This window comes from Rhipicephalus microplus, chromosome 5 (assembly GCF_043290135.1).
Source record: "Rhipicephalus microplus isolate Deutch F79 chromosome 5, USDA_Rmic, whole genome shotgun sequence".
Classification (NCBI taxonomy): domain Eukaryota; kingdom Metazoa; phylum Arthropoda; class Arachnida; order Ixodida; family Ixodidae; genus Rhipicephalus; species Rhipicephalus microplus.
The window spans coordinates 2,771,048-2,796,523 of record NC_134704.1 but is presented as its reverse complement, the minus strand read 5'-3'; the positions used below and the strand labels follow the sequence as shown (position 1 = coordinate 2,796,523).

Genomic DNA, 25,476 nt, shown 5'->3' with positions numbered 1-25,476 from the left:
GCAAGCCAACTGCTCGCAAAGCGCGGGGCTGTGACATAAATCACAGAACATGCCACGTGCAATACGAGCAAGGTGTCATTTACCAGCTCCCCGTGTCAAGTGGGAAATTCTACGTGCCTCAACGACAGGCTTAGAGAGCACAAGAACAATGTTAAGGAGGGAGTGGATGGTATGTTGTCCTCGCGTTGCTGCGCGTGTGGGTGTTCACCTGTGCTTGACAAATGCTCAGTTATTAGCATGCACAAAGATGAAACCATGCGGTTGATTGTAGAATCGGCTACTACGATACAAAAGATAGGCCAAAAGTGTGTCGGCACCCGATCTTTATCATTATCTAGGAAAAAACTGCCATTTCTTCATGCCACCACATTTGCGCATGCTTGAGTGTCTGCCTCTTCATGTGTATATTCTGTGATTCAATAAGCGATTCTTGAAAGCTAGCGCTTGTGTGTGTTCTTTCTGTCTCGTTGTCGTCAGTGCAGTGCCGCGCTTACCTTTTGGAACAGTTTAGGGAGCATAATATGCAAGCTAAAGCTGAATATTTGCACCGCTTTGGCTGGAAGCGTCGAATTCAAGATGTCCGACATGTTCTAAAACATGCTAACAATAGGTGCTGTGCAGTTTGAATAGTCACAAATTTCTGTTAAACTCTTATACTTCTCAGACATAATCGATGAGCTTTATTTTTTCTTCTACAGCTTTGTTACATGACCATTTTATTCAATAAATTCAGAAAGTTCAGCTCTGAGTTTAGCACACCATAATAACATGCCTTTAACCGCCGTATTCATTAACCGACCTTAACTTACGGTCGTAAGGCCAGTTACGAAAGGACGAGAAAAGTATAAGTATTAAGAAAGTACAAGGTGAGTTTCAGAAACTTCCCTTATCCCATCAAAAGGGTGCCTTATGAAAGGCAACCTGAACTCGTCAGGTATAGATCCTGGGCATGAGGGTATGTAAATTTTTCTACAATATCATTACCTCGAACAGCAATAAATGAGCTTTACTGCAAAAAAACAACAACAGTATGCACAGATGCAACCAAACGTAAACAGTAGCAATGTTTTGTTTAGGCACTGGCAGCTTTCAGTGAAATACACAATTTTCATTTGGCCACTTTTCTGCAACTCTCGTTGATGCAGGTCTTTTTGTTATTTCGATGCCTTGTATTTTTTTGTTGTGTTCAGTGATGTTATTGTGCTCGCTTCAGCATTTGCTGTTTTCTCTCACTCCTTCTTTTTTTGAAATTTCACTAGATTTAATTGATAGTTTGAGCAGTTTTACAGCAGTTTTTTTATGAATTTGCATTTATTGTGGAACAGTGCACCGAAGTGAACTTGACCGACAAAGTGACTGCGTACTGACGGATTTTGTGAACTTGTACTAAGACGGACACCCTGTGCCTTCGGAGAAAACAAAAAACATGGAAGCAGCTCGCGATAGAATTCAACAATCGACACACTGTGCATCCAAAAGTGGCCGATTAAGCAATTAGAAAGTGTTTGCGCCACTTCGATAAGTTATACCAGTACAGGAACAAGTGTTTTTGCAACCATAGCAGGTATCTGCTCAATTGTATACTCCTGACACCGCTGGCTATGAGACATTGACAAGGTGGTCGCTCCTAAGTTGCCACGTGCTAATTTGATAAAAGAGCAATGCGATAAGCAGCTGCTTGAGACGGGGCACAAACAAATCCACGACCATGGATATTTTCCTGCAGAAACAGCACAGCGATAGATTCTTCATGCAGGAATGAGACAGCTGCGCATATTCTGCATTTTTGATGAGTTCCCGTTTTCTCGCTTCCAACTGGTCCGATAGCATAAGAATCGCGAAAAGTGCACTGAACTGCTCCGAAACAAGGAAGAATTTTTATTCAAACCTCAGCTTAAGAAAAAAGGTTGAGTTGACTACATGATTTTCTGAACAGCACCAGGGATACCAAAAAAAGAAGATAAGCCCTACTTGTTCTTTACTTGACAAATTTCTTGTGATGAAGGCGCGGCTCTAATCTCCCGTGGATTGTTGTAGAATATGCCTGACCTTTGAAAAGTGTGCTGCCGTGCATCGAGCGTGCTTCTGCTACGTAGGCCGTGTGTTCAGGCGCCACTGTCACTTTGCGAAAACAACCGAGTTAGCCACCCTAACCGAATGGCATGCGTAGCGAGATTTTGACTCTCAGGTTTTTTGTTGTGCTACATAGCACGTTCCTTGGGTCATTGCGGCTTTCATGTCGGCAATGCTGCATGGGGTCACCTATGCGCGTGCCTTCTGCACATCAGTGTCTGCAGGTAGCGAGAGACTCACTTGGTGCAGCACTAAATAGTAGTCCACTGTGCACGGTATAAAACTTGCACGATTTGCGATCCCGTGGTTGCGTGCACCGAGAGGCATTATTACCTAGTACCATTTGCTTATCAATTAGTGCCATACTCATGCGCCAAACGAGATAGTTGGTGAGATGAATTTTCTCGGCTTCTGCGCCACACTGTCGAAAGTTGTTTCTTACGAGGTGGTTGTGAACGGCGATGCATCGCACTTTTGTGGTCGGTTAAAAGCTTGCAGTTAACCTGACGATATTATGTCACTTTTATTTACCGAAGGCTCACTGTTATGTAACTATGATTCTTGTGCAATCACATTTTTCGAAACTTTTTATGAGTCTGACGCATTTCTCTTTTCAAATTTTTCCGGTGAACCTAGTTTTTAAAACCTTTTTCCTGAAAAATTGCTTCCAAATGTGGACCGTGCATGCTCGTCCCCCTCACAAAGTGAAACTTTTGTTACAAGGGCTGGATGAATCGCGTGGTATGTAAAAAGTAGTGCAGTTTATACCTGGCGATAATCTGTTCAAAAACTTTCTTCAAAGTCTGTTTCAGTGTAATGTCTATTATAAGTAACATAAAATATGCACTTGTGCCCCCACATTGCTAAAAATTTGCTTTTTCAAGCTCCCAGGACAACATATTAAATGCCGCTGACTGCTCCAAATCGAGGTTCATCTTCTTCGAAATTGAAATTTTGCTGCTCCGAAAACTGCTCCCAATTCAATCTCGGCTGTCTCACCCTTGTGGCACTTTTTGTGAAACGGGAGCGGCTTGAAAATTCCTGCTCTCAGCTAGGTTTCGTCGATTCCTGAGGACTCGCCAGGGTGATGATGTGTACACTGTGCCATTCAGTATTTCTTCTTTGGAATCCACATAATGAACCGACTATGCAAAGTTGTCGACCTCTATCATGTTGTTTAAGGAAGCTTTAAGGTAGGTCATAAGCTACCTTAACCAAGCCTTACTTAAGGGGAGCTGCTACTCGAAGACACTTTTTCTTTAATATTCACACCAGAGGAATGAAGCTTGAGCTGTTTATGGAACTTTTTATGCTGATTTCAAATATTTAACTAGTTTTCTTGCAAGTTACACACTTTTAGCTCTGCAACATGACAAAGTGAAAACCTTAACCCTTTTGCCCCCCTCTTTTCATCCAAAAAATTCTGTAATTTTTTATCATTCACAGTTCATCATGCTTCAAATAAAGTCTAGAATGCAAATAACTAATTAGAAAGCACATACAAAATATTTAATATGCGTGAAAAATAATAGACATAAAAAGTCTATATTTCACCGGCCCTAGTAAAGGTATACATACAATTGTTTTATTATACAATAATATGTTGAAATTTAAACTAGATAATTGCATTTGTCATACTTTGGAAATAAAATTGGGCAAAATTTTATGCAGATTTGAGCACTAGAAATGCCCGAAAAAGGAGGGGCACATTGGAAAAATTGGCAGAATTTGTGTTTTGAAAAAAATGAGTTTTAAAGTTAAAATTGAGGTTTTGTTTATGAAAGATATTATTAAGTCAGATGAAAGTTGCACACCAAAAAAACAATCCTTCTTGTAGTGGCCACTGCGACTAAAATACGCTAGCACCATGAGTTTGTCCCTCTCGGCGTTTTCGAGCCGACTCCTCACAGACTTTTCGCTCACAGACAGGGCCATGAAACGCTTGCCAAACTTCCGCTCCATCTGGCTGAGCCTTGTGCCAACTGCAAGCTAGGAAGAAGTTCGACAGGACTGCGAAATCCAAACTAAGTCCAGTGTTATGCCATTTTGCAGCCATGTTTGTGCCACATACCATCGTACATAATGGCAATGTCGTCCCTGCTAAGTTCTCTCACTTCGAGCTCTTTCAACCTTTCAAGATTGGCGCTGACGTCATCCATTGCCGCATCACGAACTTTCCAGCTGACGGGTGTGAATGACTTTTGATGCATTGGCTTTTGCAAGCCAAGAACTGCCGCAAATCGGACCAGCTGCTCGTAGCCTATTCCTACAAAGCGCGCTGCACAATGGCTTTCACTTGCAAGCGATGCTTTTTTTCATTCATAACGGAGATAATTGCACGAGAAAAGCATTGTTCAGCTGCGCTGCTCGACAAGACATGGATCCCGCAAACAGGTTTCACAGCACATATAGGCGCGCAGCGGCCAATGGCGGTCCCCGATTTGTACCATGTGATAAGCCAGTCGCGGCGCTCGAAAAACGCACAGAAGAGTGCTTCGTTAAATTATTTCTTGTGCTGCATCAGCGAGAGAAACTGTTGTTATTTGAAGAGTGAGGCTCGACTCTTCGACTCATGCGATAGCGGCGGCACATTATCGGCGGCAAGGTGCTCGAAGAATGCACACTTTCGACCTTTTAACAGGCACCTTATGCTCTTTAGATGAAATTTTAAAGCATTTCCAGTCAAGTCTCGACCTGTAATATTTTTTTCATAACAGTGGAGGTACTAATCTTGTCAAAACAGGCCAAAAAATAAAGAATCGGTAATTTTTAAAAAACCTCGCGTTTTTCGACCCACATCTCCCCTTAAATACGAGTGAGGAAAGTTCTGTAATAAGTACAAAGTAGGTTCTTTAAACGCGTTAAGGGCGGACTCATGGCTAAGGTTGACTCAAGTCATAAGGATGAGGTTAAGTTAGGTTTGTGAATATGGGGGAAAGTGATGGTGTTGTGGTAGGAGTTCTCCCACTGTTGTGTAGCTGGCTCATTCCACCACACGTTGGTCCTAAGCTCTGTAAATAAGCCATGGGTCGTCTCCTATTGAATGTGTGTGGGTTGGCATTGAAGCTCTATTACCATGTATGCATTTCTGTTAGTGCATATTTCTTGCACGTAGTCAGCATCCGCAGTCGTGTCAACGATGATCCTGACCATTCATGCAATGCACATAAAATGTCACTAGGGTGCTCGTCATGCATGGCCACTGGAGTGGAATAGCATCCAGATTGACACCTTGTTATCAGAGAGACGGAGTGCAAATTGAAATAGAAAAAGGTCATGTCAAGTATCGCTGTGTCTTTTTTCCCGGATCTGTTCCTTTTGTTTCAGCTGAAATAATATGACCGCTCAATTCTCCACCCTCGTTGTAGGTGACAGTGTATTGTGCAGAGATGGTCAAGTGCACGTCCAGCTGTTTGCTGCATTGAAGAAAGAATTTCGGGTAAGCAGTCAGGCAGGGTCACATAACTGCGTGAGTATGTGCACTGCTCTTTTTCATTCTTTGTGAAGGAAAATATTATGCCACAATTTATTGAAATTGCTTCAGGGGCTAGTTGGTGAACTCTTTTAAAAACAGGTAACTGTGCAAAATCAAGGGGAAAAAAACAGAGGAGACACGAGACTGCATCTCATGTAGGGGGTTACAAGAACAGAGCACGATCAATTTAAAAAAGACGCTTCAGCACTGTAGGCGTGTTTGACAGCATTTGCTACTTCTTTTGATCACATGTGAAATGTCTTGTGCACATGCAATCTTGCTATTTTCGAAAGTCGTGGTAAGATGAAATTGTGCCTCATGGTTGCAGACAGCACAGTTTAGGCATATTGGACATTTTATTAGTTTTGGTATAAGCTGATGCAATAAATAATTGTTCACGAAAGAACATTATGCCATACATACTGCATGCTACATTCGACCCTCTTGCATTTCAAAGGATGTGGTAAATGCAAAATCTTGTCAGGCAGATCTATTGCATTCAACTTCTGGAAGCTTGTGCAAATATTCGAGGCTGTGAACATTCAAATGAGTATTACAGAGCTCGAATTTGCTTCGATTGAATTTAAATATAAGAAATTAACAAATATGTGCATTTACTCTGCATTTAAAGGGACACTAAAGGCAATCAAGTGAAATAACAATTTATGTCAGAGTGAGAGCTCATTATATAAAAACGTCTAAAACAACAGTATTATCAGCAGCACCGTCCTACTTACCAAGAAATTATGGCAAATGCACAAGAACACATGCACTATCAGTAGGACATTCACAAAATGATGTGAGAGGTATCGCCTACAACTAATCATTTGTAATCGAACTAGCTGCACTAAATAAAGAACCTTTCGTGCATCCAGAAATGTAATGAAATGTGACTAGTTCATTTCTGTTTGACTCACGAAAAAAAGAGCCGCCTAACGTTACAATTGGGAATGACCCAAGTGGTTCAAAAGTTTAATTTTCACCTGGTTAAACTGGACAGGTCGTACCATCTAGCGGGGCCCAGTTGAATGAAGCATGCCAGCCACCTTCAAGGGCATGGCAGGAAATTGTTCAAACGCTGTTGTTGCTGCTATGACTCCCGCTACTTTCGCTTTCCTGCTACGAGTGTCAACCGCCACGCAGTAAAGCCGGACAACGTTGTGCACGGTTTTACTTTGAGGTTGGTGATTTGAAGTTTGCGAATCTGATGCAGACAACTATGTCAAAATAAGCACTTCCTTGGTTCAAAAGTAGCATTATAAGGTTTCTGGACCGCAGTTCAGCAACCAACATCAACTTTATTTGCCTTTAATATCCCTTTAACTCTTTTGTAAAGGTGGCTTCACTGCAGCAAAGGGGTGCTTTACCATGATTGCACCTTTCCAGGACAAATCCGCACTGCCACAAAGCTCTACATGAAAGTTAAATGAATATATTACGCTTACATATTATTGCAATAGCAATTATATGGCCATTGTCGGCTGGATTTTCCCGTTGGCGTCGGCATCAACGTCGCCGTCATTCACCGCATATGTATACGTATCTATATATACAAAGTTGCAAGAAAGAAAATCCAGAAAAAGGCTCTGGCGCGCGGAATCAAACGTCTGTCTATCATTTTGTTCGGGAGCACTTGGCATTAGCCACAGCCACAAAGGAACACCTTCTTCAACGTTGCAATGACAAGCTATTTATATCTACCACGCGGGAAATAGTGTGTTTTTAGCATTACCAGCAAGACGGCACAATGAGCCCGCTCAGCGCAAAGGTCAGCGCCTAGCTAGTCGCGATGCGTGCTAGAGCACTGCACGAGCCGATTTTTCTGGCCCGGGCCCAGCTCGGCCTGAAAAATTCGTGCGCCGGCCTGCCCGAGCCCGGCCCGAGGTTTTTAAATGCGGCCCGTACTCGGCCCACGCCCGAAAGTTTGGGCCCTGCCTGTTTTCGCCAATATACCTTTAGCATAAACGAAGCCCTGTCCAATTTTCAGTTATTGCGTACATACCTGCAGCACACGAGATAACTTCTAAAGAGAGGATTTCCTTCACAGCCACAACTTTAACCGTTTCTCTGTATATTTCTGGTTAATTACACCTGTAACACTTCTGGGAAATAATTTTAGAACAATGTCAAATAAAATTGGAGTCATAGCTAGCTCTCTCATCTATGCAGTGCTAATCACGCTACATTATTTTTGCATTTCAAAGAAAGATGTTTATTTGTCCTGTTTATTTCGTCTTTATATTCTTCTTTATTGAATACAGCAGAATCGTTGCCTTTTGCGTCAAACAAAAGCCAAGATGCCCTTGACTGAATTCTGAATGCACAATCCAGAGTGCGAGTAGTCGTTTTTTTACTAGCAGATGCTCCCTGCGTCTGTCTTGCGAGGCGAGACAGGGTGAGGGGAGCGACTGTTTTGCGAGAGTCTTCCTGGGTCGGCACGACACGCGAGTCGCCACTGTGGCCGAAGAGCGACATCGTGCGACTAAGAAATGCTCCACATTTAAAACAGGCTTTAGCTGCTTCTGGCAGGAAAACACCAAGCTGGGTAGCGTTACATAAAGCTGTTGTGTCGACTCCTCGGTAAGCAACTGTCCCCAACGTACACTATCTTTCCGCTCTCAAAACAAGGTTTTGTTATCCCACCCGTCTCCTCCGAATCATCGCCTTGCCATGGATCTGTGAAAGTGAGCCACCGTACTCGATGCAAGGTTATACACCAGAACACAGCGAGCTCAGTGCTTTCTCCCATATTTAGAAGCACGTGGTGCCGTCTGTTGCAAGCGTGGTGAAGCAACACTCTCAACTGCCAGGCGAGCAGACTCTCTGCAAATCAAACGCTAAACATGACAGCTCGAGTCCAGCTGTAAGCATGTTTCGCACTGTTCCTGTGCTGGAAGTTTATGCTGATGTTGTGTGAAACGCCGAGGACACCTTCCTCGACAGACCGGAATGCCTGCACCACATGCAATGCACACTACGGAAGCAGCTTCATCAAGTTCGTACTATTGCGATTGAAAAAAACGCGAACAGCGGAAAGCGTTGCTTTCGACTTGAACTGCAGCGCGCCTTGGCTGTGACAAGGCGGAATTTGTGCTGTAAGCCGGCGTCAACAAGCGTTAGAATCTGGTTCCAACTTACGTTGATGCACCGCATGTGTATTAATTGCAGTCTTACTGGGCACTCGGAACACACATGCGTTGAAAAAGTGCCATCCAGAACAAGATTTTCAAATGCTACGGTGACGCCGGCCGAAAGCACATGTAGATTCGCCCAGTGACAGTCAAGACATGTCGCAGTTTGACCAGTTCGAAGGTAATGTTTTCCGCGCCATTCACGCATCGCGATAGTAGGCCGTTACTGTAGTACTAAACATGTGCAGTGCGTGCATTCACACGTGAGTCGTAATATGTATATCCTATTATTGACATGCGGCCTGCCAAAAAGTACCACAATAGTTTTGTGCCTCATACTATAGGCATACTGCACGCAAATTGCTGCTGTAAAGTGAACCAGCTGGAGTCACGCTTGAATAAACACAATAGGTTTACTTACTCGTACATTTCACAGGGCTCGTAGTTTTTCCTGCTGATTGCGATTATATCCTAAGGTGGTGGAGCTCTGCGTTTTTCGTGGTGGACGGAAATCTGTGCAATCACAGAACACCGCACCAATACGATTACTGCGATGCGCTGCGAACTTCACACGCAGTGCTCAGCAAACTCTTCCTTTTGCGCTGGTTGTTGTCGCATCAGATGACAGCGCAGTGGTAGCTAGATGACATTTTATAAAAAGGCGCATCGTGATTAGGTGCTTTTTTGCATTTGAAACTCTCAGACCCACTGCATTCCATGCTAGCGAGGCGCGCCTTGACAGTTGCAAACAAATTATGGCGTCTTTGGGAGCGAGTTATACCGCCGAAGGCGCCTGGATTCGAGATAGGCGTGCTCTTGTCTATACTACCTTGACTCAATGTTCCCTGACGGTGCCTAACTCGTCGTATTCGTGTGACCGCCCTTGATCATGTCTTAAAGTGTTATACCTTAAAGCAAGACCAGATTAAGAGCTTTCAAAATAACTGTCTGTTAAGCACCGAAGTTAACCAGCCTGCGGTATCTTTAGAGCTCCCCTTTCCGTAGTACGCAGTGTGTCGAGTGTCTGAAGTGTATACCCCGCCGGAACTGGAAGCTGGTGAGTGGGTGGCTGATGACCGAAAGCGACGGTGCGATCAGGGGAGTGAAGTAAGGCTGTCTGTGGCTGACAGTACTGGTTGCAGACTGGCAGCTTGCGGGAGTGACGATAGAGGAGAATTAGATGTGTGACAAAAAGGAAAAGTGGCAAATATGGTGAGGAAGAAAAGATAAAAGGTAGAAAGTAAAAACTCGGAAGATTCTATGTACGCTAAAATCTATGTTATGCGAAGCATGCGGAGGGAAGTGAGACGTTAGCAAATAGTATTAAAGACATGTTTAAAAATTCTACGCACAGATTTATGTTGAACAGTGGCTTATGGTCTATATAAACAGTTGTGTACAGCAGCGTCAGGATACTTACAGTAACAAGGGTATTAGCAAGACCACCAGATGTAGTAAGCAAATATGCCACACTTGCGCTCGTAAGGATAATAGCCCCGAACACTGCTGCATAAATAAACTTCAGCGGATGGTGCCCAAGTACATTAACCCGACGTGACAGCTGTATGATAGGAGTACATATGTAATGTTTAAAACACTGAACGTAGCCAGCTGTGGAAACATGCTGGGCGTTTTACGAACATTAGAGTCTATTCAAAAAGTAGTTGCGAGACCTGGCATGACTTTGTGGTAGAATACTTGATTTCCAAGCAGAATGCCGGAATTCAATTCTTGCTGGAGCACTGATATTTATTGTTTGCATTCGTCGGACCAAAGCTACGGATGTCAGCTCTTTCTTAGTGCTCTCGCTTTAAGATTACGAAGGCCTATTCTCACCGTTCCTGGGTAGATATAAACTATCCATCACCTATGGCATCTACTTGCATATGTGTTCATCTTAAAGTATTTGCACAAACACACGGAGAAAAAGATGAGAAACACAAACGGGTGCAAAAACTTCAAGATGAATATATTCCCAAAAGGCAGAGTCACAATTTTGCCGCATACCTGAGGCACATACCGACCCGTGATATCGTCAAACCCTTTCTGCCAGGAATGTGACACATATGCCTGGCAGAAAGGGTTTGACGATATGCGTGACGGAATGGTCTCATTTTGTAAGTCATGAATAGCCTAGTTATAATCATCACACCATATTGCCCTCCCGTACTAATTTTCTTTTGCCCTAAGTTAATTAGGTTCACGTGAGCACTCAGCGCAAGAGTGAATGGAATGAGATGGAATGGAATGGGATCGGATGGGATTAGATTGGATTGAGTTGAATTGGATTGGATTGAATAGACGGACGGACGGATGGACGGAATGGATTGGATTGGATTGGATTGGATGGATGGATGGATGGATTCGCAAATTAAAGCCACATGTCCGCCAGGCACACTTCAATAAGCCAAGCGACAGGTGTTTTTAGAATTTTCCCCCTCAGGTCCCGATAATGTATTAGCTATGTAGAGATTAGCAAAGCAGATATCAGCTAAGCATGTACAACCTGTATACATTGAAATTTGTACAAGAGATAGGGATCTTGTTGCCACTTTTGATGTGTTTTACTTTTTTTTGGATATCCAAAAACGGTAGAAACTAGGGAAAGAAGCTTCAAAGAATGAAAAATCCTCAGCATAGGGTGTCACTGGAGCCCTTAAAAATTTATGGAACAAAATTTGTTTATACAGCCGTGTCAGTACACTTACGCATTACAAAGGGTACTACAGCGAATCATCATCATAATCATCAGGTTCTTTAGAGCTTTTAGTGACTTTCACCGCGGGAGAGTTTTTACGTTTTTTTAGTGCCATGGGCTTGTGCTTCGACAAATTAGAACACCTATGAATAACTGACAAAATACAGCAAAGACGAAGGAGGCTGTAAAAATAACCCAAAAATATGCTCTATACAATGGGAATTCAAATTAAGTATTATTTGCTAATTACCAGATGCTGCATATATGAAGCTGCCACTCTAGCCCAACAAATCGGCAGCATTAGCACCAATAGGTGCGTCTGGGATAAGAGTCACTCTGAATCATGCACTTCAAGTGCACGAAAAACAGCTCCTAGTGTATTAATGACTCATTAGTCGCATACCAGTCTACGAAGTCACGCAGCTGGAAAAGGAAGCAGTGGGTGTGAGAGCATAGCTGCATACTCTAAATGTTTAACGAGATACGCGTACATATTGTTACGAGATGCCTGACGAGATGCCTTTATTTACAGGAGATGATGAATGCGAGAGTCCAGGGATCTGGCCGATCACCGCTCGTGCCAACCTCGTTCTCCTCTTCTTCCACGCGCCCCCTCAGTATCGTAGCAATTCCCCCTTTGCAGACGATGCCCACCGGGCGAGTTAGGCTTTGTTGCGATGATGATAGTGTTTTAGACGGGCAACATGAACGACGTTGGTCTTGCTTGAGCGGCGGCCAGTTGACAACAGCTGAGATATCGCGTACGTGACATCGCTGAGACGTTCCAGGACAACAATTGGACCGGTGTAGTTGGATAGAAACTTTTGGCAGAGGCCGCGCTTGCGAAGCGGCGTACAAAGCCACACCAAATCCCCTTTTTCAAACAATACGTCCCGGTGACTTCTGTCGTAACGGTTCTTGGAGCGTTTCTGGGAGACGAAAGTTCGAAGACAGGCGATGCGCCGGGCCTCTTCTGTGCGGCAAATGGTTTCGGCGAGAGTAGGTTGATCAGTCTCGGAAAAAGGAAGGATAGTGCCAAGAGCTGTGCGGGGTTGGCGTGCGTAGAGCAGATAAAATGGACTGTATCTCGTTGTTTCTTGCTGTGCAGTGTTGTAGGCGAAAGTTAGAAATGGCAAAATCGCGTCCCATGTTTTGTGTCCAGAATCAACATACATGGAAATCATGTTGACGAGAGTCCTATTAGTTCGTTCCGTCAAACCATTAGCCTGCGGGTGATATGGGGTAGTGTGACGAAAATGGCACGAAGCAAGACGAAAGAGGTCTTCAGCTATATCGGCAACAAATTGCCACCCGCGATCACTGATGATGATACGGGGGGATCCATGGCGTAATATAACATGTAACAGCATGAACTGTGAAACTTGAGTGGCCGTTGCCGCAGGAATCCTCGCAGTTTCGGCATAACGTGTGAGGTGGTCAACGCCCACAATAATCCATCGGTTGCCGTTCGTCGATCGCGGAAAAGGGCCGAGCAGGCCGACACCTACGACGTCAAATAGTGAACTCGGGGGTGCTATGGGATGAAGTAGTCCAGCTGGCGGAGTTGTAGGACGCTTGTGGCGTTGACATTGCTCACAGCTCGCAACATATGCAATCACACTTTTACGCATCTTCGGCCAGAAGAAGCATTCTTGCGTGCGATAAAATGTCCTAGGAAAGCCCATATGGCCAGATGTTGGGTCGCCGTGCATTGCTCAAAGTACGTGTTGTCGTAGACTTGTAGGCACAACTAGAAGTAGGTGAGGGCCTACGCCGGAATAATTCTTTTTGTAAAGAACGCCATCCTTTACGACGAAACCACGTTGACCGTTCGTTCCGGAAATAAAGAAAGAAGCGAGACTGTTGTCATTGCGTTGCTCCGCTCGAAAAGTTGTTAGGTCAGGAAACGGAGTATCCGCTACAGCCAAATATTCATCAAAGTTGTCAGCGTCACACTCGGTCGTCGGAAGGGGAAGTCGTGAAAGGCAATCGGCGACGGCATGACGACGACTGCTCTTGTAACAGACTTCAAAGTCGTGTTCCTGCAATCGTAACGCCCCACGAGCAAGACGACCAGATGGGTCCCATAGTCCAGTGAGCCAACATAAAGAATGGTGGTCCGTGACAATCGAGAATTGGCGTCCATAGATATAAGGGCGAAACTTGTGCACGGCGAATATGACCGCAAGACATTCCTGCTCTGTGACAGTATAGTTTCGCTCCGGTTTACTTAAACAGCGACTGGCATAGGCAACGACGTGTTCAGCAGCTCCATGGCGTTGGACAAAGACGACGCCAATACCTACACCACTAGCGTCGGTATGAACTTTGGTGGCAGTGGATGGGTCATAGTGGCGAAGTACGGGCCCTGACGTAAGAACAAACTTCAGTTTCGAAAAAGACGGCTCGCATTCCGCTGACCACCGAAAAGGTGCGTTCTTGTTGAGTAGGGACGTCAAAGGGTAAGCGAGGTCGGCGAACCTGGGCACGAAGCAACGGAAGTACGAGCATAGGCCCAAAAAGCTCCTGGGAAGCGGGTAGACATCCTTTTTAGTAACAGAGTTGAGCCGTCTGTAATCCACGCAGAATCGCCATGTACCATCCTTCTTTCGGACAAGAATCACAGGGGCAGCCCAAGGGCTACACGACTCTTGGATGACCCTTTTCTTTAACATCTCTTCCACCTGTTGAGTAATGACCTTGCGCTCCGCAGATGAGACACGGTATGGTTTCTACCGGATAGGGTGAGCGGATCCTGTGTCAATCCCATGGCGAGTACGAAACTCGGGTACACTTATATGCTCTTCTTTCTGCGCAAAGTGAAATATAGTAGTGTGCTTCGCAAGGACTTGGACCAAAGCTTGACGTTTTTCTGATGATAGAGACTTGTTTACCGTACTCAGAAAGCTGGCTTCTGTATGGTACGTTGCACGAATAGGATCTACTCTCTCGTCGCCTAAAGATGCAATAAAACTGGTCGCATTTTGTTCAAAGAGGGCGAGTCGCATTCCGCAGGGTAGCATAACAGGTTCATTTGAATAGTTTGACACCCATAAGGCCGATAGCCTATCACTGATCGACAGAACACAATGTGGAATTGAGAGGAATCGGCTCCACAAGAACATCAAACTTTCCGGCGTCCGAGGCAGAGGTGTCAATGTGTACGGTCTTCATTGAGTTGGGCGGCAAGGCAACATCCTCAATGACGGTGATAGATCCTTGACAGCACCTATGATCGTCAGTAAATGCCGATAGCATAATCTCGCCAGCACCGCAATCTACAGTAGCCTCGCACTCACGTAGAAAATCGATCCCCAAGATGATGTCATGGGTGGAGCTGGTCAGGACAGCGAATTCAGCCTCGAAGACCTTGTCACCGAAAGTGACACTAACAACACACACACCGATCGGGCACAGTGTCTCCCCGCTCACTGCACGAAATGATGCACAACTGTCCCAGCGAAACATCACTTGATGTCCTAGCCGCAATTTGAAGTTAAGACTCATCACTGAAACAGCTGCTCCAGTATCTATCAAAGCCATCGTAGGAAGTCCATCAATAAGCACGGGGACTCTATTTTGCGTCATAAAAACGGGTGGAGGCATAGGCTGGTGTAGTGACAAATGTTCAGCGACCTCACCTCCATTGGCCACACCACCTAGTTTCCCGGAGCCGGAGAGGTGACCCGTCGACCAGGAGATGGGGAACGGAACCAGCGTGTTGTGTTGGGCGTCAAGCTTCGCACGGAGGAAGGCGAGTCGTTGCGTAAATTCCGGTGGAAATTGCGTCCTACATGTGTATCACTGTGGGTCGTTTGCTGGAAGCCGTCCCCAACGTACGCGTCCCGCATTGAACGCATACCACCGCGCCAGCGGTTTTTTCGAGAAGAAGCTGATGATCCCTCGTAGTAGCGCTGCTGGAGGCGACGCCTTTGACCACAGAATCGAGCCACATGTCCATGGAAACCGCAGTTATAGCACACAGGGGCCTCACACACGTCGCCAAACCTTCCACGAGGCGCCATGTGCCCATGATCGTCCCACGAAGACACCATTGTAGGTGGTTGGCGGGAGGCGTTTTGGAAACCACGGCGATGATGTAAGTTGTCGATTGGGGGCTCTGGTGCTCTTGATTGGGGCACATCATATAGCGCAACATCAACGGCAGCACACATTGCGTCGTATGGCGGGGAGGTGTTGATAGCAGGTGCTCTCGGCGGGTTGATAGCATCACGTCGTCCAAGTTCTTCGGGTACGATTTGCCTGATCATTGAGGCAAGACCACAGGAAGATGTTGGAGGGACGTCGACACTTGCAACGGTGGTGACGTTGGAAAGTCTACCAAATTTGGGAGTGATGCGCCTAGCCTTCAGGGCCTCAAACGTGCGGCAGTGTTGTATTACGTCCGCTACAGAAGCCAAAGTGTTCTTGCCGATGAGGAAATTATAGACATCCTCAGCAACCCCTTTGAGGAGATGCTCAACCTTGTCATCTTTTTTCATGCGTGGGTCTACAGACTTGCACAATTTCAGAATCTCTTCAATGTAGGTTGTGCATGTTTCACCGGGGACTTGAGCACGCTGCATCAAAGTTTGCTCAGCGCGCTTCTTCTTCATCAATGGGTCCCCGAAGCAGCTCGCTATTTCTTTCTCAAAGGCTTCCCAGGTCGTTATTGTTTCTTCGTGGTTTTCAAACCACACCAACGCCGTCCCTTGAAGAAACAATCCGACGTTGGACAACCGGGAGGCCGCATCCCAACAATTGTATTTACTCACACGGTTGAAGTGTTTCAGCCATTCGTCGACGTCTTCTCGGACCCTTCCAGAGAAACTTCGTGGTACTATGTGTCGGGGCCACGTAGCGCTAGACGAAGAGTGCGTGGTGTCGCCGTCAGCAATCGGATCCATAGAGAGCGGTGGTAGACCAGCCAGTCGGCGGCTTCGGCGTAGTTCTTGAGGTAGCGCTTCCGTGATCGTTCGCCTGGGATCGCTCCGCTGTACCCCGCACCTTCCACCAATCTTGTTACGGTGAGATGCCTTCATTTACAGGAGATGATGAATGCGAGAGTCCAGAGATCTGGCCGATCACCGCTCATGCCAACCTCGTTCTTCTCTTCTTCCACGCGCCCCCTCAGTATCGTAGCAATATTATATACACTACTCTAGGCAATGTATCATTGCTCTTGCAGTAATCATCATCATCATCATCAGCCTGACTACATCCACTGCAGGGCAAAGGCCTCTCCCACGATCCGCTAATCAACCCGGTCTTGTGCTTTCCATTGCCACGTTATACCCGCAAACTTTTCAATCTCAACAGCCCACCTAACTTTCTGTCTCCCCTTCGTCCGTTTGCCTTCTCTGGGAATCCAATAAGTTACTCTTAATGACCACCGGTTATTCTGCGTATGCGCTACATGTCCGACCCATGTCAATTTCTTTTTCTTGATTTCAACTATGAAATCGTTAACCCCTGTTTGTTCCCTGACCTACTCTGCTCTCTTCTTGTCTCTTTAGGTTACACATATTATTTTCCTTTCCATCGCTCGCTGCGTCGTCCTCAATTTAACCTGAACTGTTTTTGTAAGCCTCCAGGTTTCTGCTCCATAGGTAAGTACAGGCAAGATGCCGCTGTTATATATCTTCCTCTTGAGGGATAGTGGCAATCTACCAGTCATGATTTGGGAGTGCTTGCCAAATGTGCTCCACCCCATTCTTATTCTTCTAGTTACTTAAATCTCGTGGTTTGGCTCCGCGGTTATTACCTGTCCTAATTAGACATATTCCTTTACAACTTACAGCATCTCTCCATGTACCACAAAGTGCTGTTTCCTTCCAAAATTTTTGCACATTACTTTAGTTTTGTGCGTATTAATTTTCAGACCTACCTTTCTGCTTTTTGTGTCCAGTTCAGTAATCATGAATTGTAATTCATTCTCTGAGTTACTCATCAAGGCAATGTTATCAGCGAATTGCAGGTTATTAAGGTACTCTTCATTAACTCTTATCTCTAACTCTTCCCAGTCTGGGGTCCTGAATATCTCCTGTAAACACGTGGTGAATAGCATTGGAGAGATCGTGTCTCCCTGCATAACACCCTCTTTATTGGGATTCTTTCGCTATCTTTATGAAGAACTATGGTGGCTGTGGATCGTCTGTAGATTTCTTCCAGTATGCTTATGTAAGGTTTCTTGATTCCCTGATTCTGTAGTGCCTGCATTACTGCTGATGTCTGGACTGAGTCGAACACCTTCTCGTAATCTATGAAAGCTATGTATAGGGGTTGGTTGTATTCAGCGCATTTCTCGATTACCTGATTCATAGTATGAATATGGTCTATTGTGGAGCAACCGGTACGAAATCCTGCTTGGTCCTCTGGCTGATTGAACTCTAATATCGTCTTAATTCTACTAGATATTATTTTTGTGAATACCGTATTTACTCACGTAATGAATGCACTTTTTTTTTTTTTTCAAAAAATTGGGGCAAAGTTGGGGGGTGCATTTATTACATGGGGTCAACTTTATAAAAACTTTTTCGGGAGAAGGAAAACATGCGGTAATGGGCAAAAAAAAGTTATGTCGCTTAGCCTTTTGCAATTTACATATGCGTACACTGTTTGAAAACAGCTTCTTTGTTGCACTTTACTTATCTTTGGTGATTTATGGCACTATCTTCTGCAAGCTGTCCCTGAGGGGCCACCCGCACACGCTGTATCCGGCAAGGCTATTTGCATCACGACTGCGCATCGGACATGCGCAGATACTCACGGCGCGCTATTGTGCGCCTATATAATCAGTGACTGAATAAATCGATATCACTTCTTGTTCTGGCCATCATGCTGCATTGTCGTCCTTGCTAGTTACATGGTATCAGAAGTGGCCACCGCGGACCGAAGCACGTCAGCAACGGCGCGGAATCGCCATGGACCTACTGAAGCCGCCGGAGCCATTGCGCCTATCGGGCAACTTGTCTGAAAATTGGAAGCGCTTCAAGCAAAGGTTCGAGCTTTTTTTGCAAGCAACGGCAGCCGAGAAGTCCCCGAGAAGTGACTCCTCGAAAGCGGCGCTCTTGCTGAGCTTCGCGGGAGACGAAGTGCTCGACATCTTCAACAACTTTCAGTACGAGCCCGGAGAAAGCAAGGAATCTTACGACACGGTCGTGCGGAAGTTCGACGCTTACTTCTCCAAGGTGAGCAATGAAATTCACGAAAGATATGTTTTTCGTACACGAAGCCAGGCGGAGAAAGATCCTTTTGAGAAGTTTGTGCGGTACTTAAAGAAGCAGGCGACACAGTGCAACTTTGGGGATCAGCACGATTCACTGATTAGAGACCAAATTGTGTTTGGTACGAACGACCCAAAGCTGCGTGAAAGAATGCTTGCCGAGAGAGGCCTGACGCTACTAAAAGCCGAGGAAATGTGTAAAGCGGCAGAAGCAGCGGCACTAAGGAGCCTAGTTTGGAATAGGACAGAAGACAGCATTGACACAGTTTCAAGTGTCAAAACGGTGACGAAAAAACGGCAGCAGCGGAAAAAAAAGCAGAGTCGCGATAATCAAGATATTTGCTGCAGGAAGTGCAACCACAAACATAAACTTAAGCAATGCCCCGCGTATGGTAAATTATGTCATTCTTGCCGCAAATACAACCACTTTGCAAGTTGTTGCCAGAAGTCTACCGCTGTTAGCGAAGTAGCTAATCTCATTGAGAATGACTTTGAGATTCTCGAAATCGGCTCTGAAAATTGTCGCAAGAAAGACTGGACAATCAAGGCTCGAGTAAATGGCAGAGAAGTGACGTTCAAAGTGGACACCGGTTCGCAGGCAAGCTTACTTCCATTTACAACGTACCGTAAGCTTGGATCCAAAGAAGCGTTGCAACATACCGGGTCAGTGTTGCGCGCCTACAACGGGGGCGTTATTTCAAGCTATGGAACAACGTCACAGAAAGTGTCTGTCGGAACCACCGAGATAAGCGTGAAATTCTTCGTCGTAAAGAATGGGCGCCAAGCCATCCTTGGGCTCGATGCCAGTGAAGCGCTTGGATTGGTTCGACATACGGTGGACGCTGTCAATGCCTCGTCTGAGTATGAACTTTTGAAAGATTTCAGGCACCTGTTCTAAGGGCTCGGCTGCTTGAAAACGCAGTACAGAATGGTCCTGGATCCAGACGCGGTTCCGGTCGTTCAGCCTGCTCGCCGGGTTCCACTTGCACTTCAGAAACCTCTGAAGAAGGAACTACAGCGAATGATCCAGGGAGGCATCATCGTCAAAGAAAATGAGCCAACCGGCTGGTATATTCCTGGGAAGCACCTTGTTCTTGCTGACATGTTGTCCCGGTCAACTGCTGACAACCAAGACGATGCTGGTGCTACTACCGACGTGGAAGTTCACGCAATCCAGGTTCTAGGTTACCGTGTCACAGAAGCAACGCAGAAAAAACTGCAAGCGGCAACGGCTCGTGACCGCTACCTACAGTCGGTGATCGCAAGTTTGTTGGCGGGGCTTCCAGTACAAGGTGAACTAAAGCCTTTTGAGCAAGAACTCTCATTTGCCAACGGAATACTTTTAAAGGCGTCGAAGGTTGTTATTCCGAAAAGCATGCGAAAAACTGTGCTTGAAAAAATCCATGCAGGTCACCTCGGCATGCAAAAATGCAAAGAAAGGGCCAGACGCCTCGTGTTTTGGCCTGGGCTTAATGCTGAGATTGCTTCCATGGTGCAACTTTGTCCTACATGCCGCAAGTATGCTTACAAACAGCCCAAGGAACCGCTTCAAATGCGGCCTGTGCCAGGTTGTGCATGGCATATAGTTGGAGCTGATATTTTTTCGTTTGCGGGGGACTCGTACATCGTTGTCTTTGACGCCTTATCAAACTTTCCGGAAGTTCAGAAACTACCTGACATGTCGGCGCAATCAACCATCGCAGCACTGAGTGCTATCTTTGCCAGATTTGGCGTGCCCGTCGAAGTATGCACTGATAACGGCCCACAATTTTCCAGCCATGAATTTTTTTTGTTTTCAAGGAGATACGACTTCACGCATGTCACTTCTAGCCCTCATTATCCGCAGTCAAACGGGCTTGCGGAAAAAGGTGTGCAGGTTGTGAAGCGCATCTTAAAAAAAACTGCAGATTTGGGCGACGACTTCTGGCTGGGCCTGCTGGCCTACCGCTCTACCCCACTGGAGGACGGGCGATCCCCTGGTGAACTACTGCAAGGAAGGCGCCTTCGCGCCAACCTCCCGGACTTCAGTACGGTGAGCGCAACCGACGTCAAAAAGCACAGCCAGGCCCAAGGGGGAAGACCTTTGCCTCCTCTGCAGAAGGGTGACGTTGTGAGGCTCAGAGACGCTGCATGGTCCCGGAAAGCTCAAGTGGTGGGTTCGCCATATCCAAGGTCAAAACGGAGGACCAGAAGCTGTTAAGGCGCAACCGTCGTCACCTACTTCAAACTGGCGAACGGTTCATTGAGGAAAGCGACGACGACATTGATACCAGCTCAGCGGACAACAACGTTGGTGGCCATCCGACAGTGGCAACTTCAACCTCGCCAGCCAATGGCCGACGTCGCGAAGTTCCGGCGTCGGGCGACCCTTCGCCACCTGTGGTGCGTCAGTCAACTTCACCACCAGCGCCAGCTTTGAGAAGGTCGACTCGAACCGTGAAGCCACCACAGCGTCTTCATTATGACAAGGACTTTAACCAAGTGTATGATATCATTTTTTGAAATGCCATGTACTTACCACTGTTTCGGTGGGTATGTAATTTCGTTGTTAACGGAAAGGATGTATCCGGCAAGGCTATTTGCATCACGACTGCGCATCGGACATGCGCAGATACTCACGGCGCGCTATCGTGCGCCTATATAATCAGTGACTGAATAAACCGATATCACTTCTTGTTCTGGCCATCATGCTGTATCGTCGTCCTTGCTAGTTACACACGCCATAAAAACGCTTTGCGACTATCTTCTCTGGCAATCCTTTGACCCCAACAGTGGTGTCTGCTTGTAGTCTGGACGGGTGCCAAAAAGCATGCTCTCACAGAAAACGGAGAATGAAAGGACAGTTAGAGTGAAAAAAAAAAAGAAAGCAGGCTAAAAAAGAAGGGAGAGGGGGGTTCAAACGTCGAGTCAGTTGGCGCGGGCAGTTTGGTGACCTTCGCTACACTCGCACCGCTGGTAAACCCCGCTGTGGCGCACAGATAAGACGGGGGACATGCCGCACCTAGATAGAAAGAAAAGTAATAGGCACGCAACGACGAAGGAGGGGGTGAGCGAGTCGAGGTGGTTGAGGGGGGTCGTCAAAGTAATAAAAAACAGAAAAGAGCCAACAGTTGAGAAGGCACCAGGTGTCCGTTAACGGGACTGCAGTGGATGAATGTAGGGTATGCGTTTATTATGCTGAAAAAAAAAATCCAGATTATGATGACTGAAGTTGGGGGTGCATTTATTATGCGAGTGCGTTCATTACGCGAGTAAATACGGTAGTTTGTGGAAAACGAAGAGTAAGCTGATCGGCCTGTAATTTTTGAAATCCTTGACGTCTTCCTTCTTAAGAATTATGACATTGTTAGCGTTCTTTCAAGATTCTGGTACCCTTCCCGTCAAAAGACACTTTGTATATAAGGTGGCTAATTTTTCTAACACAATTTCTCCGCCATCTTTCAGGAGGTCCGTTGTTACATTATCCTCACCAGCGACTTTGCCTCTTTGCATTCCTTCTAGGGCTTTTCTTACTTGTAGGATGTCGAATTCTCTTGGACTACACTCAAACCTCGTTATAACGTAACGAGATGTAATAAATTAATGAATGTAGCAAAATAAGTGAAATTCCCCTTGAAAGCTCCATTGATAACCATGCATTTTAAACCTCGTTGTAACGAAGTGAAATTGACCGGTAAATGGACATAACAAACTAAATTACTCTATCAAATAGTCTATAAAAAAAACCGACTGTAGTGTGTTAAGTATATTGTTTTCTGTGGAGTTTGACGCTCGTTCAGCACGGCTTTTTCAAAACTCCTGCGCCGACCTTACAGCCACGCCACGCGTGGCCAAGAGATCTCTCCTTTTCACAAGCCTACGGAGAGGATTGAGAAAGGACTCAGCGGGTCACATGACTGAGAAGCGGTGCCGCGGTGCAAAGTGATTTCCCTCTCACTTATAAGAACACACGATGGGGAGCTTTAGAAGACTTACATTTATTCACAAATCAGAGGACATCCATCATTAATTGAAGTAATCGGTGATGCGCGTCTGCACACATTTGCTTTGCAGTGAATCAATCAATTTCGCACGTAGTTTGCAAAGCAAAATAGCGCGCAGCTAAGTCCAGCTCCAACACTCTCTAAAGATGACGGCAAAGACTGCGTCTCCGCTGCTACCCTCTGCACCGAGAAAGGAGGGCTCTCCGTGAGAGCTTTCTTTTTTTCCTCTCTCTCCACCTGTGGCCTTGAAAACAGAAGGGTCTCTACGTGCAGAGACAGAAAAGGGAGAAGCGTGGCGCAGGTGCATCGCAGATCAGCATTTGAGAGAGAGCAAACAATCCGTTCAGTCTTTTCTTTTCTTTTCCTTTTTTCCTTCTTCGCCGCAGTGTTAGGAGGTGCTGCCGCGGGATTGGGCATAGTGCTGAGAGCATTTTTGAAGCACAATATGTTCGAATTAGTCGTTGCAAGTGCTTGTGCGTTTGAATTACAGGGTGTTTTCGCCTATTGGGATACACGTAGCCTTGACGGGACCACAGCGTGAGTTCAAATTAACCGGAAGTTCAAACTAAGCGTGTTTGAATGATTGAGATTCGACTGTATTTATATTCTGTCGCACTTATGGTCGCATAGCAGAACATCGGGCTGCGAGGCGGTTTCCTTCATTGCATGGTTATAGCCGTCTGCCCATGTAGACATACATTGCCACAAACTGTTATAATTGATATAACTAAATAATAGATATAACGAAATAATTGTGGCTTCAATTTTGTTATAACGAGGTGTGAGTGTATTATAGTTTCTCACAATACCATCCTTGTTCTTTTGACTATTGTACAGCTCTCTGTAGAACTCCTCCGTCATGTTGACTATCCTATCGCTCCGCCGCCGTGGTCTAGTGGCTAAGGTTTTCGGCTGCTGACCCGCAGGTCGCGGGATCAAATCTTGGCTGCGGCGGCTGCATTTAGATGGAGGCGGACATGTTGAAAACCCGTGTGCTCAGATTAGGGTGCACGTTAAAAAACCCCAGGTGGTCGAAATTTCCGGAGCCCTCCACTACAGCGTCTCTCATAATCATATGGTGGTTTTGGGACGTTTAACCCCACATATCAATCTATCAATTGACTATCCTATCCATAATGGTTACGACATTGCCTTTCTTGTTTCTCAATGCATACATCCAATTTTCGCCTATGCATAAATCTGCCTTTACAGCTTTTAGGCTTCTGCCGCTTTTTACAGCCTGCTCAGTTTTTTCCATGTTATACCTCCTGATGTAAGCTTCTTTACGCCTATTTAACTTCGAAAGCTCCACTAGCTGTATTTTGTCGGCTGCATTTAAGGCTTTCATCATTTGTCATCTCTTAAGAGGATTTTTTGTCTCCTGAGATAGTTTGCCAGTTTTCCGTTTATGGTGCATTCAGACGACGGACCGAATCCGGATTTGTCGTGGACGCGGACAGCTAATCCGCGGATGGTCCGCCTGCAGGCGCATCCACACGACGGACGGTGTCCTAGGGGAAGACAGCCGGAATACCCTCGACAGCAGATTCGGCGCTCACCTGCGCCCGCTGGCAGCAGACCGGTTTGAGAGTATTCAACATGGATGCCCGCAAGAAGCGAAGCTTGGCTGCGATGTCTGTCGTGTTGTGACAAATGAACGAGTAGTGTTATTCTTTCAGGAGAAAAGGGAGTTGCTAGCAGGATATTCTTTCAACTACTACATTATTCCACACTTGTAAACCTTCTAAACGTGTCTCCCGTCTCCCGCCTTTTTTTTTTTTTTTTAGAAGCGGCACGTCGCCGGTTGCAGAAGTTGGAATATTTCAGCACCATGACGGCTAAGAATCTCGCGTGTTAAGCGACGGCGGCGACATTTCCCGAACCACCAAAAGTGATTTCTGCATATTTAATCACCTGAGAACAAAGTCTCCCGAAACGAAGTAAACAATGCTCAAGCGTAGATGATGCCGACCAGTCATGCAGCTGTCCGCGAGCCATGGAGGACATGCCGCGAGCAGACGAAAAGTGTACTGGTTGCCACCGACCCCAAGCTATTCCGCTGAAGTACCGGCTCTCCCCCGCCAGAATCCCGACGTGAGAAACAGGTTGGGTTCATCCGTCCGCGAGCCGCGCGGACGAGGGGAATCGCTGATGTGAGGTCACGTGACGCGCCGTCCGTCCCGCCACATCGGGATTCGATCCGTCGTCTGAATGCACCATTAGTGACTGAACCTCCAACTTCAATCACTCTCTTTGATGATACTAGTAAGATTATCATTCATTGTGTCAACGCTAACATCGGTTATCTCATTTAGTGCCATGAACCGATTCTGAAGCAAAACTGTATTTACGTATTTTTCCTCTCACCCCCAGTTCAATTATTGGCGTTTCGCATATCAGTTTTTGTCTTTGACTTTTTTTAACCTAGGTGAATTTGAGCTCTTACTATTATATGGACACTACATCTAATCTTGCCAACTACTTTTACATCCTGTACAATGTCTGAGTGTGTACACAGAATGAAGTCAATTTCATTTTTTGTTTCGCCATTATGACTTCGCCACGTCCACTTACGGTTAGCCCGTTTTATGAAGAAGGTATTCATAATCCTTAAGTTATTGCATATTGCGAACTCTACTAATAACACTCCTCTGGCATTTTTAGAGCCGATGCCATACTCCCCCACTGCTTGGTCTCCGGCCTGTTGCTTGCCTACTTTGGCATTAAAGTCGCCCATAATAATAGTATACTGTGTTTTTACTTTATTAATGGCTAACTCTACGTCTTCATAAAAGCATTGTAAAAGAACTTTTTGTTGGGCTAGTTGGTAGAGCATTTCTAAAAGTTAATTGGAGCGCAAAAACACGACACGATCACTCACACACGCACAC

The 25,476-nt window shown here is 45.8% G+C and overlaps 1 protein-coding gene across 6 annotated transcripts in view; it reads left to right on the top strand.

The window, feature by feature from the left end:
- The window catches only part of LOC119174039 (E3 ubiquitin-protein ligase SHPRH), a 394,742-nt gene that overhangs the window by 206,527 nt on the left and 162,739 nt on the right, over positions 1–25,476 (top strand). For all 6 annotated transcript variants that reach the window (XM_075894712.1, XM_075894713.1, XM_075894715.1 and 3 more), the window contains one exon: positions 5,442–5,512. In XM_075894712.1, coding sequence (XP_075750827.1) covers positions 5,442–5,512 — 71 coding nt within the window. The remainder of the gene's footprint in view (positions 1–5,441; positions 5,513–25,476) is intronic.